We start from the raw sequence: 14865 nt of genomic DNA, 5'->3' as shown, positions 1-14865 counted from the left end.
TGGTAGAGGTCCTCGACCATTGATCTCCAACCAACGATCATGATTAGATGCCTGGATAACCCTTCGCCACACTAAATCCACGCCATCGAGATTAGATCGAACGTGATCGTGGTGAGGGAGATATTAGGTCATGGATCTTGGATCTTGCGGGTGAGGGCGAGTGCGGGTTCATCAGAGATGCGATTTAATCAGCGTCGCAGATTTCTGATCGGACGGTCCATATAAGACGATACCTCTTCGGCTAGACATCTTACAAATGAGCCCCTAATCTCAATAGTATTCAACCCTCCGTCCATTAATCAATTAAAATAAATAAAAATAAATCTGTATTTTGCAGTTTAGCCCCTAGAAGTTATTTTATGTATAAAATTAATATTGAATAACCTAGAAATTTGTATAATCCACACCTTACACATTTTAACTCTGTTTTACTCTGTTCCAGTGGCGTTAGTTTTGTAATGAAATTTTCTATATCTTAACAACATTATATTCTCAGTTTTCGAGAATAATCAAATATTGGTTTACTAGATTATCCTTTCTAATCGGAAACTAAAGGTGATACTTTAATTTGTCTATAATTAGGGGGCCGATGACACGACGTGAGGTGTCGGGGGGATGGGTACTCGGATCGGACTCAAGGAGGGAGTCCAGGCCGGTGGGTGGGGAGGAGCCGGCAAGGGGAAACACATCTTCGCCGAAGACGACATGACGAGAGATGATGACGCAATGGGTGGTGAGGTCTAGACAGCGATACCCCTTGTGGTCAGGAGCGTAGCCAAGGAAGAGGCAGCGGGTGGAGCGTGGAGACAGCTTATGAGGAGCAGAAGCGGAAGTGTTGGGATAGCAGGCACATCCGAACACACGAAGGTGGTCGTAGGAGGGGGTCGTGTCGTAAAGGGCGAAGTGGGGTGGGGTGGCTCGCCGCCTTCGATGGGAGGCGATTGAGGAGGTGGGTAGCGGTGTGAAGAGCCCCTGCCCAGTAGCTGGCGGGGAGAGATGCCTGGAAGAGGAGGCATCGGATCATGTTGGTGGTAGTGCGAATCATTCGCTCAGCACGACCGTTCTGGGCAGAGGTGTAGGGGCACGAGAGACGCAATTGGACGCCACTGGCGAGGAAGAACGACGAGAGGCATGGTTGTCAAACTCGCGGCCATTATCACACTGCATTGCACGGATGGGCGATGGAACCGGGTGGAGACCCAGGTGAAGAAGTGAGGGTGGGAAACATGTCTGACCTCAAGCGAAGAGGAAAAGTCCATAAGAAGTGGGAAAAATCATCCAAAATCACCAAATAGTATTTGTATCCAAACAGACTGAGTACAGGGGAGGTCCATAGGTCACAGTGAACTAGGTCAAAAGCCTGCGCAGCCCTAGAAGAAGATGTAGTAAAAGGGAGACGGGTATGGCGGCCAAGCTGACAAGCATGACAGAGGCCCTCAGAATGTCCCCTATTACAAGAATCTAAAGTGCTAGAAAGCTTGGTCATGACGTCAGGTCCTGGGTGCCCGAGACGACGATGCCAAGTGGTGGAGACCAGGATGGGAGGTGGAGACACGCTGGTGGACGACGACCGGAGTGTGTAGAGGGGCCCGACGCTGTCACATCGGGCGAGTGGGGTCCTGGTGGCCAGATCCTTCACAGAAAAACCAGTAGGGTCAAACTCAATGGAACAAGAATTGTCGGTGGTGAACCGACGGACAGAAAGGAGATTGTGAGTGATGTGAGGGGCTACGAGAACATCGTTGAGGTAGAACGGTCCAGGGAGAACCGAGGTACCTACAGAGGTGACGGGAAGAGTGGACCCGTTGCCTACGACGATCGAGGTGGGGTGTGTGGAAGGGGTGGGTGGGAGTGAGATAGCATGCCTGTAGTGGGAGTGGTGTGATAGGATGCACCGGAGTCGATGACCCAGTCAGAGGATGGTGGAGCCAGCGCCATGGTGCTGTAGGCGACAGCGAGGGTGTTGGTGTCCCAACCTCCGGCGAACGGGGACCATGGTGTTGTGGTAGATGGCCCCAGAGGCTGGAGTGGAGGTGGTGTCGGGGTCGTCGGTGGTTGTCAAGCGCCTTGACGCCCAACGTCGCTGGACCGCGGCTATGCAGTTCGTAGTCGCGCTCCAGACCTTCACCGTGAGGGGTTCCACACCGGTGGCTTGAAAGAGGCAAGGGAGAAGAGCAGTTTTGGATAATTGATCTTGCTTGATTATTTCCCAATCTATTACACGGCATATATATAGCCTCTGGTTCAACCAATCTCTCCTATGATTAAGGCATATGAAAAGGAAACTAATCTTAACCAATCTCTCCTATTATTAAGGCATATGAAAAGGAAACTAATCTTAACCAATCCCTCCTATGATTAAGGCATGCAAAAGGGAAACTAATCCTTATCTTTCTAAACTTAGCCACTGATTGTGGCGCCTGCCTTGGCTGCGCGATCTGCAGCCCTCCTGGCGTCACGACGGCGACTGTAAGTGCGGCCGTACATGACATCTCTCCCCCCCTCGACGATCAGCTCGTCCTCGAGCTGAAAATGGGGAAATTTGTCGCGGAAGTCGGCGACATCTTCCCATGTAGCATCAGTAGTGGCCTGCCCTTTCCAGCGGATGAGCACCTGCTGAATACCCCTGGCCAACCTGTACCGAACAACCTGCTCCGGTTCTGGGATCACCGCCCCATTGTGAGTGGGTGGAAGAGGAGGTGGTGTAGCTGGTGGGGCGCCGACGAACTTCTTGAGAAGGCCGACGTGGAAGACATCGTGCAACTTGGCACGCGGAGGTAGCGCTAGGCGAACTGCCACCGGATTGATGAGCTCTGTGACTTGATACGGCCCGACGAAGCGCGGCTTCAGCTTGCCCTTGGGCGCGTGGGGAAGGGAGGAGGCTGCCCGATGACGCAGGCGCAGCAGCACCCAGTCGCCCACGGTATAGGAGACCGGTCGGCGCAGGCGGTCGTAGAACTTCTTCTGGACGGCCTGGGCTTGTTCCAGGCGGTAGTGAACATCCGCTAGGAGCTCCTCGCGTTCAGCCATTGTCTTGGCCACCGCCGCCACCCGGGTATCGCCAGGCTCATAAGAGCGGATGGAGGGAGGATCCCTGCCGTAAACCACCTTGAAAGGAGTGTCCCTGAGTGATGATTGGTACGCCGTGTTGTAGACGTACTCCGCCCACGGTAGCCAACGTACCACTGACGGGGCCGATCCCCAGTGAAGCACCGAAGGTACATGACGATGACTTTGTTGGCGCCTCCGTCTGGCCATCGGACTGCGGGTGGAAGGCGGACGTCATGTGCAGCTTGGTGCCTGTGAGGCGCATTAACTCCTTCCAGAACGCCGAGGTGAACACGGAGTCCCGGTCCGACACCTTGGACTGAGGAATCCCATGGAGGCGAACGATCTCGCCAAAGAATGCCTGGGCCACAGGCTCAGCACTGTAGGGGTGAGCCAGAGGAAGAAAATGACAATATTTGCTGAACCTGTCGACCACGGTGAGGATCACTGATTTGCCCCCAACGCGAGGCAGCGCCTCGATGAAATCCAAGCCGATGTCGGACCACACGGCCTGGGGAACGGGCAGGGGCAGCAGCAGGCCCGTCGGGTGTAGGTGCTCAGACTTGTTGCGCTGGCACGTCGCGCAGGCGCGGACGAAGTCTTGGACCACACGGCGCATGGCGGGGAAGAAGAAATCGCGGCGGAGGCGATGGAGAGTGCGTTGCACCCCTTCATGACCGTCGTCGTGCGTAGCGGCCACCACTTCTAGCAGCAGCGGGGAGTCCGGCGGGATGTACAGCCGGTCTGCGTATGCCACCATGTCGTCGAGCAGCGACCATGGTGCGCCCCTTGTGCCGGCCACGAGTTCATCCCGGATGGCGACCAGGGCCGGATCCTGAAGTTGAGCCTGACGAAGACGGTCGACGAAGTCGAAGCGGGGCGCGGACAGCAATAAGACCGAGCCTTCCGCGTCGGTGTCGCGCCGAGACAGCGCGTCGGCTACGGTGTTCGTGGCGCCCGGCTTGTACTCCACCGAGAAGTCGAAGCCGAGGAGCTTGCCCACCCAATGGTGCTGCGAGAATGTCGAAAGGCACTGGTCGAGGAGGAACTTGAGGCTGTAGTGGTCGGTACGGACGAAGAACGCGCGCCCCCACAGGTACGGCCGCCAGTGTCGCACGGCGTGCACCAGCCCGATGAGCTCCCGCTCATAAGCTGTCAGCGCGCGGTGACGGGGGGCGACTGGCCTGCTGAAGTAGGCGATCGGATGATGTTCTTGCAGTAAGACCGCCCCGAAGCCGTGTGTGGATGCGTCACACTCGACGATGAAGGCCTTGGTGAAATCCGGCAGCGCCAAAACCGGAGCCGAGGTCACGGCCATATTGAGATCCTGGAAGGCTGCCTGGGCCTCGTCGCTCCAGGAGAAGCCCTCCTTCTTCATCAGCGCGGTGAGGGGTGCTGCAATCTTGCCGTAGTCGTGGACGAACTTGCGGTAGTACCCGGCGAGGCCCAAAAACCCACGCACCGCACGCGCCGACCGAGGTGTCGGCCAGTCGTGAATGGCCTGCACCTTGGCCGGGTCCATGGCCACACCGTGGGCGGAGATGACGTGGCCTAGGTACGCCACCGATGGGGACCCAAAAATGCACTTGGATCGCTTGACGAAGAGGACATGGCGAGAAGTTCGTCGAGGACGGCGCGGATGTGGTGCAAGTGATCTGCCCAGGTCTTTATCTGCCCAGGTCTTGCTATAAATCAAAATGTCATAAAAAAAGACAAGAACGAACCGACGGAGGAATGGCCGTTGAGCCACGTCGTTCGCATCCACAACCCGGAGACACTTGATGGGGCCATGAGTCTCGCCCGTCAGGCCGAGCAGCTGGAGTTGGCACGGGGACCGCCACCGGCCGCCAGGGGAGCCCCTCGCACTCTTCCCCCAGCGCCGGCGCCCAAGCAGCCGCTGCTCGCCCTCCCTGCACGCCTTGACGCCCAACGTCGCTGGACCGCGGCTACGCAGTTCGTAGTCGCGCTCCAGACCTTCACCGTGAGGGGTTCCTCACCGATGGCTTGAGAGAGGCAAGGGAGAAGAGCAGTTTTGGATAATTGTGTTAGATAATATTAAGAATGTATCTGTAAAGTAAGGAAAGGGTGATGCGCCTGTGTAAAGATAGGAAAGGATCTGTTCAGGATCTGTTCAGTTAGGAAAGGATCTGTTCAGTTATAGATATAATCTGAGGCAATCAATCAGATCTGTTATAGATAGAATCCAATCAATCAGATCTGTTATAGATAGAATCCAATCAATCATAATCTGTTTTGATTGATTTGATTGATTGCTGGCGCCAGCCCCTTTGTAATCTGATGATGGTATTCCATCTCCTATAAATACATACAGGCGGCCTACTACGGTAGGTAACAAACGCTTCCCAACCTGGTGTTCTTTCATGGTAATCAGAGCCACCTCCTTCAAACCCTAGCCACCCCCAGCCCATAGCAGACGCCAGGAGATATCATGGCAAGCTCATCCTCCATGGCTATACCTACACCTTTGCTAGGGCAAACTATAGCTGAGAAGCTAACCAAGTCGAACTATGCGCTCTGGAAGGCGCAGGTTCTTCCCATCATTCGTGGCGCACAACTGCAGGGCTACATTGATGGCTCTGCCAAGGCGCCTGAAGAGCAGATCGACGTCAAGAACGGCGACAAGACAGTGAAGGAAAGCAACCCGGAGTACATCCGGTGGGCTGCCTTGGAGCAGCAGGTCCTCGGCTTCCTCATCACCTCCATGTCCAAAGAAGTCATGGGTCAGGTATCATCCTACACCACGCCCCAGGAGGTGTGGAACATGCTGGAACAGACCTATGCAGTGCAGTCCCGGGCAAGAACAGTCAACACCGGGATTGCATTGGCCATGACTCGGAAAGGTAACTTGTCAATTTCTGAGTATGTTACAAAAATGAAGGCACTTGCAGATGAGATGGCATCTGCTCGGAAGCCCATTGATGAAGAAGAACTAGTCTCCTACATCCTTGCGGGACTAGATGAAGAATACAACCCTGTGGTCTCTGCCCTTGTTGCACAGAAGGATTCTGTCTCAGTTGGGGAGGCATACTCGCAACTCCTCAATTTTGAGAGCAGGATGGCTTTGCTGTATGGAGGATCCCAGCCATCGGCTAATGTTGCTGCCCGTCGTGGTCGTGGTAGTTCTGGCCCGCGTGGCCGGGGTCGCAATGGCCGGTTTAATCCTGGTCGCAGCAGCAACAGCAATGCGCCAGGAAGGCGTGGTGGTCCAGGAGGGCACAGATCTGATGGTAACACAATAACCTGTCAGGTTTGTGACAGAACTGGGCATTCTGCTCGCAAGTGCTGGTACCGATATGATGAAGACAACTATTCCAACTCAAATTCCAAGAGTGCAGCAGCAGCAATGCACAGCTATGGTGTTGATACAAATTGGTATACCGATACAGCTGCAACGGATCATCTTACGTCTCAGCTGGACAAACTGACCACTCATGAGAAGTACAAGGGGACAGATCAGATTCACACTGCAAGTGGTGCAGGTATGAACATCTGCAACGTTGGTCATGCTGTTATTGATACCCCTACTAAACCCTTGCATCTCAATAATATCTTGCATGTCCCAACAGCACAAAAAAATCTTGTTTCTGTTCATCGTTTCTCATCTGATAATCATGCCTCACTTGAATACTTTCCAAATCATTTTTTGATTAAGGATCTGGACACGAGGAAGGTTCTTCTTCAAGGTAGATGCAGAGATGGTCTTTATCCCCTTCCATCAGACAGTTCTTGGAGGGGGGCTTTTGGCGCCATCAAGTCATCTCCATCTCTATGGCACAATCGTTTGGGTCATCCATCATTGCAGATCATTCGAAAATTAGCTAATAATAATCAGATCATATGTTCTAGTGAGTCAAGTAGTCTGTCTGTGACGCTTGTCAACAAGGCAAGAGTCACCAATTACCTTATCCAGTGTCAACAAGTGTCTCTACCAAGCCTTTACAACTCGTTTTCTCGGATGTATGGGGCCCAGCCCCCGAGTCCGTTGGTCGAAAAAAATTCTATGTCAGTTTTATAGATGATTTTAGCAAATTCAGTTGGATTTATTTGCTGAAACATAAGTCTGAAGTGTTCCAAAGATTTACTGAGTTCCAAACCATGGTTGAGCGCCTATTTGACACCAAAATTATTGCTATGCAAACAGACTGGGGAGGCGAGTATCAGCGCCTAAATTCTTTCTTTACTAAACTCGGCATCATTCATTATGTGTCCTGCCCACATGCGCATCAGCAAAATGGACCTGCTGAACGCAAACATAGACATATTGTTGAAGTTGGGTTGTCTATCCTTGCTCAAGCATCCATGCCGCTTAAGTTCTGGGATGAGGCTTTTGCCACAGCTGCATACCTCATTAATCGCACCCCCACGAAACTTCTTGATTACTCTACACCTCTTGAGCACTTGTTCAAACAGTCCCCTGACTATAATTTTCTTAAAGTTTTTGGCTGTGCATGCTGGCCAAACCTGCGGCCCTATAATACTCGAAAATTGGCTTTCCGCTCTACAAGATGTGTCTTTCTAGGCTACAGCAATATGCACAAAGGATACAAGTGTCTAGAGGTCTCTACTGGTCGTGTCTACGTCTCTAGGGATGTTGTGTTTGATGAGCACATTTTTCCCTTTGCTGAACTTCATGCAAATGCTGGAGCACGTCTTAGAGCACAAATTAATCTCCTGCCTTCTACCTTATTTCCTTCATCCAACCTTGACAATAGGGGCATTTTTAATACAGCTGATCACACTTTGTCTGATGTTACTGAGGCTAATGCAATTGATGATGTTGTTCCTAGTGTGGTCTCTGATGTCAGAATGCAGGAGATAGGTACTGAGCAGCTCCAAGTGCATGAACAGGAGCAGGTTCAGCCCAAGAGTGCAACAAAACAATATATGAAACCACCTATCACTACCACGTACCAGAGAAGAGAGAAGAACATATCAACTCCACCTTCAGCTGCATTACCAGAAACTGCCACTACATCTTTTTCTTCTGTTGTTCCTTCACAAGAACCTACTGCAGCTCCTTCACCATCGTTTCAAAGTGCTTCAGAATCAGAAGAACATGTGTCTCTCATGGAAGGAACTGAAAGTGCTTCAGCTGCAGGTGGTTACATAGATCTGAGACCTCGTACTCGACTTCAAAATGGTACAATACAGCGCATCAAGTATGGCTGTTTGGCTGCCACTAGTGAGCCCCAAAATTTAGCGGAGGCCTTGGGTGATGAAAACTGGAAGCATGCAATGGATGCTGAATTTGAGGCCTTGGCTAAGAACAAAACTTGGCACTTGGTTCCACCAGAAGGAATTAAAAATATTATTGATTGTAGATGGGTGTACAAGGTCAAAAAGAAGGCAGATGGTACTCTGGATAGATACAAGGCTAGATTAGTCGCTAAAGGCTTCAAGCAAAGGTACGGGATTGACTATGAGGACACATTCAGTCCAGTAGTGAAGGCGGCCACTATTCGGGTTATTCTCTCTCTAGCTGTTTCACAAGGGTGGTCACTACGACAACTTGATGTTCAGAATGCGTTTCTTCATGGCATTCTTGAGGAGGATGTATATATGAAGCAACCACCAGGTTACGAAGACAAGCTGCAGCCACACCACATTTGCAAGCTTGACAAGGCCATTTATGGTCTGAAGCAGGCACCTAGAGCATGGTATTCCAGACTCAGTGACAAACTTTTGCAGCTAGGTTTTCAAGCATCCAAAGGAGACACCTCTCTGTTCTTTTACATCAAGGAAGGTATCACCATCTTCTTGCTTGTATATGTTGATGACATAATTGTAGCAAGTTCATCTCAGGATGTTGTCTCAGCTTTGCTCAAGGATCTGAAAATTGATTTTGCACTAAAAGACCTTGGCCCATTACATTATTTTCTTGGAATAGAAGTGCAGAAGGTAGATAATGGTATTCACCTCTCGCAGAGAAAGTATGCCTCAGATGTTCTTAGTCGAGTTGGTATGATAAATTGCAAGCCTACCACTACACCACTCTCTACTTCAGAAAAATTAAGCCTTCACAATGGTGAACCCCTTGGGCCTGATGATTCAACACGGTATAGAAGCATAGTAGGTGCCCTACAATATCTAACTTTGACTCGTCCGGATCTCAGTTTTGCAGTGAACAAAGTGTGCCAATATTTGCATTCACCTACAACAGATCACTGGACAGCAGTCAAGCGTATCTTAAGGTACCTTCGATACACTCTTCACCATGGGTTGAAGATTTCAAAGTCACCTTCTCTGCTGGTCAGTGCCTTCACTGATGCAGATTGGGCTAGAGATATTGATGACAGGCGCTCTACAGGGGGATTTGCTGTTTTTCTGGGCAGTAATTTGGTATCCTGGAGCGCCCGCAAACAACCAACCGTGTCAAGATCTAGTACTGAGGCTGAATACAAAGCTATTGCAAATGCCACTGCTGAGTTGATGTGGATTCAGTCTCTATTGAAGGAACTGAAAATTTCTTGTCCCCCTACAGCAAGAATCTGGTGTGACAATATTGGAGCTACCTATCTCACAGCTAATCCAGTCTTTCATGGTCGTGTTAAGCATGTTGAAATTGACTTCCATTTTGTGCGCGAAAGAGTGGCAAGGAAGCTCCTGGATGTGAGAGTGATTTCTACAAATGACCAGATAGCAGATGGTTTTACAAAAGCTCTGACGAAGAAGAAGATGGATCTGTTCAGAGACAATCTTAACTTATGCAAGTTATGATTGAGGGGGGATGTTAGATAATATTAAGAATGTATCTGTAAAGTAAGGAAAGGGTGATGCGCCTGTGTAAAGATAGGAAAGGATCTGTTCAGGATCTGTTCAGTTAGGAAAGGATCTGTTCAGTTATAGATATAATCTGAGGCAATCAATCAGATCTGTTATAGATAGAATCCAATCAATCAGATCTGTTATAGATAGAATCCAATCAATCATAATCTGTTTTGATTGATTTGATTGATTGCTGGCGCCAGCCCCTTTGTAATCTGATGATGGTATTCCATCTCCTATAAATACATACAGGCGGCCTACTACGGTAGGTAACAAACGCTTCCCAACCTGGTGTTCTTTCAAATTGATCTTGCTTGATTATTTCCCAGTCTATTACACGGCATATATATAGCCTCTGGTTCAACCAATCTCTCCTATGATTAAGGCATATGAAAAGGAAACTAATCTTAACCAATCTCTCCTATTATTAAGGCATATGAAAAGGAAACTAATCTTAACCAATCCCTCCTATGATTAAGGCATGCAAAAGGGAAACTAATCCTTATCTTTCTAAACTTAGCCACTGATTTGTGGCGCCTGCCTTGGCTGCGCGATCTGCAGCCCTCCTGGCGTCACGACGGCGCTTGTAAGTGCGGCCGTACATGACAGTGGTGCACCATAGGCAGGTGGCGTCGTCAGGAGGGCCGGAGCCGGAGGGCGAGAGGCACCGGGAATCTGACCCGACCACATGGAGATGGTACCGATCCAGGGGTTGTAGAAAGACGACCAGTTCTGGCCGCCGCCCCGGCTGGTGGTACCTCTGCGCGAGGAACTGTCGCCCCCACGATCGCCCTTGCGGGGGCGGGAGGGGCCGGCAGCGCGGGCAGGTGCGAGGCGCGGCCGGCAGCGTGGGCAGGGGCGGGCACGCGGCTGCACAGCGGTGCAGGAGCGCCCCGAGGGCCGCGCCGGAGATGGAGGGCCGAGCTAGGCAGGGGAGGCGCGGTCGGCGGGCGCCGGCGGCTGGAGGGTGGGTGTGGTCGGCCAGCGGGCAAGCAGGGGGTAGGGGAAGGTGCCGGCGGCGGCCAGGGAGAAGGCTAAAAAACAAGAACCCTCTGATACCATATTGGAATGCAAAACCCTAACCCTAACAGGGGGTTGGGTGATATATATATATATATGGTCTGAGTTAGGTGGGCCAAGCCCATTACAATAGTGGCAACACAGTAAATATACTCTAACAGCCTACCATGTCGCTGTCGCTGAAGCCCTTGAGCTGCATTTCCTCTCCACAGATCTTGGGGGAGGCGACTCCCTGATCAGGCCCTTGATTTAGCGCATCAAATGCTTGACCACGGCCTAGTGATCCTCTCGTGGATGAACTGAAACCAGTAAAGGTTGGCTCAGTTTGTGTATGAACTGAAACCAGTAACGGTTCAGTTTGTGTATGAACTGAAACCAGTAAAGGTTGGCGCAGTTTGTGTATGAACTGAAACCAGTAAAGGTTCAGTTTGTGTATGGATGCATATATATACACACACAAGGGTAGGTTCAGTTTGTGTATGAACTGAAACCAGTAAAGGTTGGCTGCTGTACTGCTACTGCAGTTAAAAGTATACTGTCCTAACTGCAGGATAAGCCTGCAATACTTATTAGCAAAGGGACACTACTAACCTACCAAAAGCCTAGCGTTCTCATCACAGCTTGACTGATATTCAGCCTTTGAAAGTTGGTCTGCAGTTTCAGACTTCTAGTCTAGTGTTCTCACCAAGCTGCAGCCTTGACTGAAGGTTGGTCTGCAGTTGCAGACTTCAGCAGTAGATAATTCAACAGAATGCACAGGGAGAAAACAAATGGAAGACAGTAATGGTTGGCTGAAAAGTGAAAACCGATTACAGTATTGGTAATTTCTGGCATAATGGCTGGATTCAGGATTAATGGGGAACAGCAAACGGACAGGAAATGTGACAGCATAATCAACGTCATCATTCATGCTAGGGGTAACACAAGTGATGCCTATTATAAAAGCTTCATCTAATCACCTGAAAACATCTGAACGCTGATCATATTTAACGTGCCGCCCTGTTGCAATATCCTTCCACTTCGTAGCTACCATCAGAAAAAATCAAATAATACAAAATTATTTACACACCTTAATCTGTTGTCTACATACAGAACAGCCAAATTCAAATTGTCGTAGATGCTGCTGGTTGAGCGATAAAAAGGTACATTAACCTACCTAAGCCAAGATCAACAAGGAAGAGTTTCTTTTCTTCAGGTGTCCCAGGAGTCCCTAGCAAGAAATTCTCTGGTTTGACATCGCCATGAACATACCTGAAATCTCAAACATATTTATTTTAATTTTTTGCTAGTGGAAGAAGGAAATAGAGAAAATAAGGAGCTACAAGGAAAGAATAATTGGCGGTGTTAACTGACCCTTTTGAATGTAATTTCTCAAGTATGCAGATTGCTTCAATAGCAATACAAGAAACCATCTCAACTGACATTCTGCTAACAAAAGAATGATGTTAACGGTAAACTAAAAGTCAATATCACGTGTTCACTCAAAACTATGACTCACATGTGAGATTTATTATTCCAGACATCCCACAGACTGGGTCCGAGCATATCCATAACCTGAATTTTTAAGACCAAGTTAACTAGCATCTAAAACGATCAGAAATAAATAAGCTAATACTCCAACAATCCAGAGTGTTATACCATAACAAAGTAATCCCCTTGGCGTCCTTTGTAGTGGACTCGGGGAAACCCATGAATGCCACCAATGGCGCTAAACATGCAATAAACATGAAAACCAATCAGCTACCCATGAGTTGAATGGTCTCCGAAAGACTTACACTTTCTCATCCATAAACGATCATGCCTTACTTGTAAGCTGTCCATTCATAAGGAGGGCCATAGTGACATCCTTTACTGGTCCTATGCTCAAACTTCAGTGCCACCTAAGATAGAAAGGAAGACGGCTTACTCTCCGGTGCTGATACAAAACCAAAATTCCAGGTTTCCAAGTTGTGTAGTACTAAAGAAATTCCTCTATTACCTCGACGGCACCTGGACCAGTAGCTGACATGCGGTGGCCAACATATACTTGGCCAAAACCACCTTTCCCAAGCTTCCTGTCGACTCTATACTTCGGTGAACTACCCACCTGGACCTGTTTTTATAGAACAAGCAGGCAAAGATTAAACCGAAGTCATTTGGAAGTGAAATGATCGGAAGTAAACTATAAGGTAACGCCTTTTCGCAGGAAAAGCATAAAATAGACGAGTTATTTGAATTTGTAACATTCTCGTCGCGCGGCTTCGCCACTTTATTACTCCGCAGCTGAGCTTCACCAGTTTGGTATTATGGAGTACACACCCGCGCCAGTTTGGGACTATTAACCTACCGGCCTCTTTAACCTTCCCTGAGCTACGGTAAAAGTCAATTTTATCCCTCGAGATAACCGCGGCGAACGTGGCGCAGCTGCGGTGCGTGACGGAGGACCACCATGCGGACAACCTCGTGGCCCGGGCGGAGGCGTACCTGGCCGAGGTGGCACTGCGGAGCCTGGACGGGGCGCTGGAGGTGCTGCACAGGTGCGACGGTCATGTGGCGGAGCAGGTCGGGCTGGTGGCCCGCTGCGTCGACGCCGTCGCCGCCAGCGCGGGCAAGGAGCAGCTGGTCTCAGGCAAGGAGCAGCTGGGCAAGGAGCACCTGGACGGCTATCTCGCGGAGGTGGCGTCGGATCCGTATCTGAAGCTGCAGAAGTTCAGGCGCATCCATCTCTGATGGAGTTGTGTTCTGTTTTTTTTAATTTGTTCTTCTCGGGTCCCTTTCTCTCAGTCATTTTCCTTTGGGCAACGGTGGTGGCCGTGCGCTCGAATCCACGGGCGCGTCGTGAGCCGGACGCGGGGAAGACGGCGGTGGTTCCCTCTCCCGGTCCCGGCGTCCCGGCGCACCGTCTCGTCTGATTCGTGTTAAGCACGGCCACGGGGCACTGCTCGCCGGAATCGTGTGACGACTTCGCCAGAACTGGTTGCTTCTCGATGGGAGGTGGCGCTGCCGTGCCGTGCTGGGACCTGGGACCCGACCAAAAGCGCCAGTACCACGGGGCTCGGTTCAGTGCTCCACTGCACGGCGGTGGCCGATGGGGTTTCGACGGTGATTTGTGGCGCGGAATGCAGACGGCGGCGTGGGCGAGTCTCCGGCGCAGGCACCGTCCATCTGTTCTCTCTCGCGGCTAACGGCTAGGGGTAGATTAGTACACAGCTGTGTGCTCCCTTCATCAAGCGCAACAAAACAGACGCTTATAGAGCACAGGAGATTAATAGTCCCAAACTGGCGCGAGTGTGTGCTCTATAATACCAAACTGGCGAAGCTTAGCTGCGTAGTAATAAAGTGGCGAAGCCGCGCGACGAGAATGTCACAAACTCAAATAACTCAAAATAGACAGTGGAACCAAAATTTCATCTCTCAGAATCGTCTGAGTGCTGAAACACAATCGAAGCGCAGCAGGCACAATTAAACATCATACATTCATACGAAAAGCTCACCGCTTCAGGGACAGTGGGGCCGTCCTCATCATCGAATGTCAGCTTGTCGGCGCTGCGTGCCGCGCTGTCCGGTTCGTCCATCCCACGCTCCCCCTCGTCGTCGCCGCCTTCTCCCGCGACGACCTCCCTAGGCCTGATCTCCTCCCGCTCCCTCTCCTCCGCCCTCGTCACTCTCCGCCTCTTCTCCACCGGCGGTGGTGCCGGGGCTGCTGCTAATGCTGCTGCCGCCGCCTCCGGAGCTTTTTCATCAGCTGCCGCCGGATGCCCCTGCGCCTCTCGGGCCCTTCGCGCCGCGCTACGCAGCACAGGCATCCTCAACCACGGAGCCCGATGGCCCCGCCTCAGCTTACTATTCCGCCTCCTCCCGTGATTCCACCGCCGAGCTCAGGAAGGAGCTGAGGAGGGAAGACCCAGGCGGCGGCACGCGGTGGCTGGCACCGCGGACCGGGACGCTACCTAAGGTTCGGGTTGGTGTGTCGCAGACGCGAGGTTATTGGAACCAAGATATCACGAACACAGGGATTCTTAGGGTGTGTTT

General features: G+C 50.9%; 1 protein-coding gene and 1 non-coding gene across 5 annotated transcripts in view; one reads left to right on the top strand and one right to left on the bottom strand.

Moving 5' to 3' along the window:
* The window catches only part of LOC100384745 (uncharacterized), a 21386-nt gene extending 6521 nt beyond the window's left edge, over positions 1-14865 (bottom strand). For 3 of the 4 annotated variants that reach the window (XR_004851810.1, XM_008657121.4, XM_008657123.4), the window contains exons 1-8: positions 14328-14865; positions 12833-12946; positions 12661-12734; positions 12493-12562; positions 12353-12408; positions 12208-12279; positions 12011-12105; positions 11814-11880 (exon numbers count right to left, since the gene is read on the bottom strand). Coding sequence is in view for 3 of the 4 variants with exons in the window: in XM_008657121.4 (XP_008655343.1) it covers positions 11814-11880; positions 12011-12105; positions 12208-12279; positions 12353-12408; positions 12493-12562; positions 12661-12734; positions 12833-12946; positions 14328-14639 (860 nt within the window). In the remaining variant the exon portion in view is untranslated. The remainder of the gene's footprint in view (positions 1-11813; positions 11881-12010; positions 12106-12207; positions 12280-12352; positions 12409-12492; positions 12563-12660; positions 12735-12832; positions 12947-14327) is intronic. The other variant, NM_001362421.1, reaches the window with a different exon arrangement.
* On the top strand, positions 5981-6119 carry LOC111590011 (small nucleolar RNA Z247). Its single transcript, XR_004852306.1, has one exon. It is a non-coding gene; the product is annotated as a small nucleolar RNA Z247 (small nucleolar RNA).

Source organism: Zea mays, chromosome 8, assembly GCF_902167145.1.
Source record: "Zea mays cultivar B73 chromosome 8, Zm-B73-REFERENCE-NAM-5.0, whole genome shotgun sequence".
Taxonomy (NCBI): Eukaryota; Viridiplantae; Streptophyta; class Magnoliopsida; order Poales; family Poaceae; genus Zea; species Zea mays.
The sequence above is the reverse complement of the archived record's forward strand: the minus strand, read 5'-3'. Positions and strand labels throughout refer to the sequence as shown.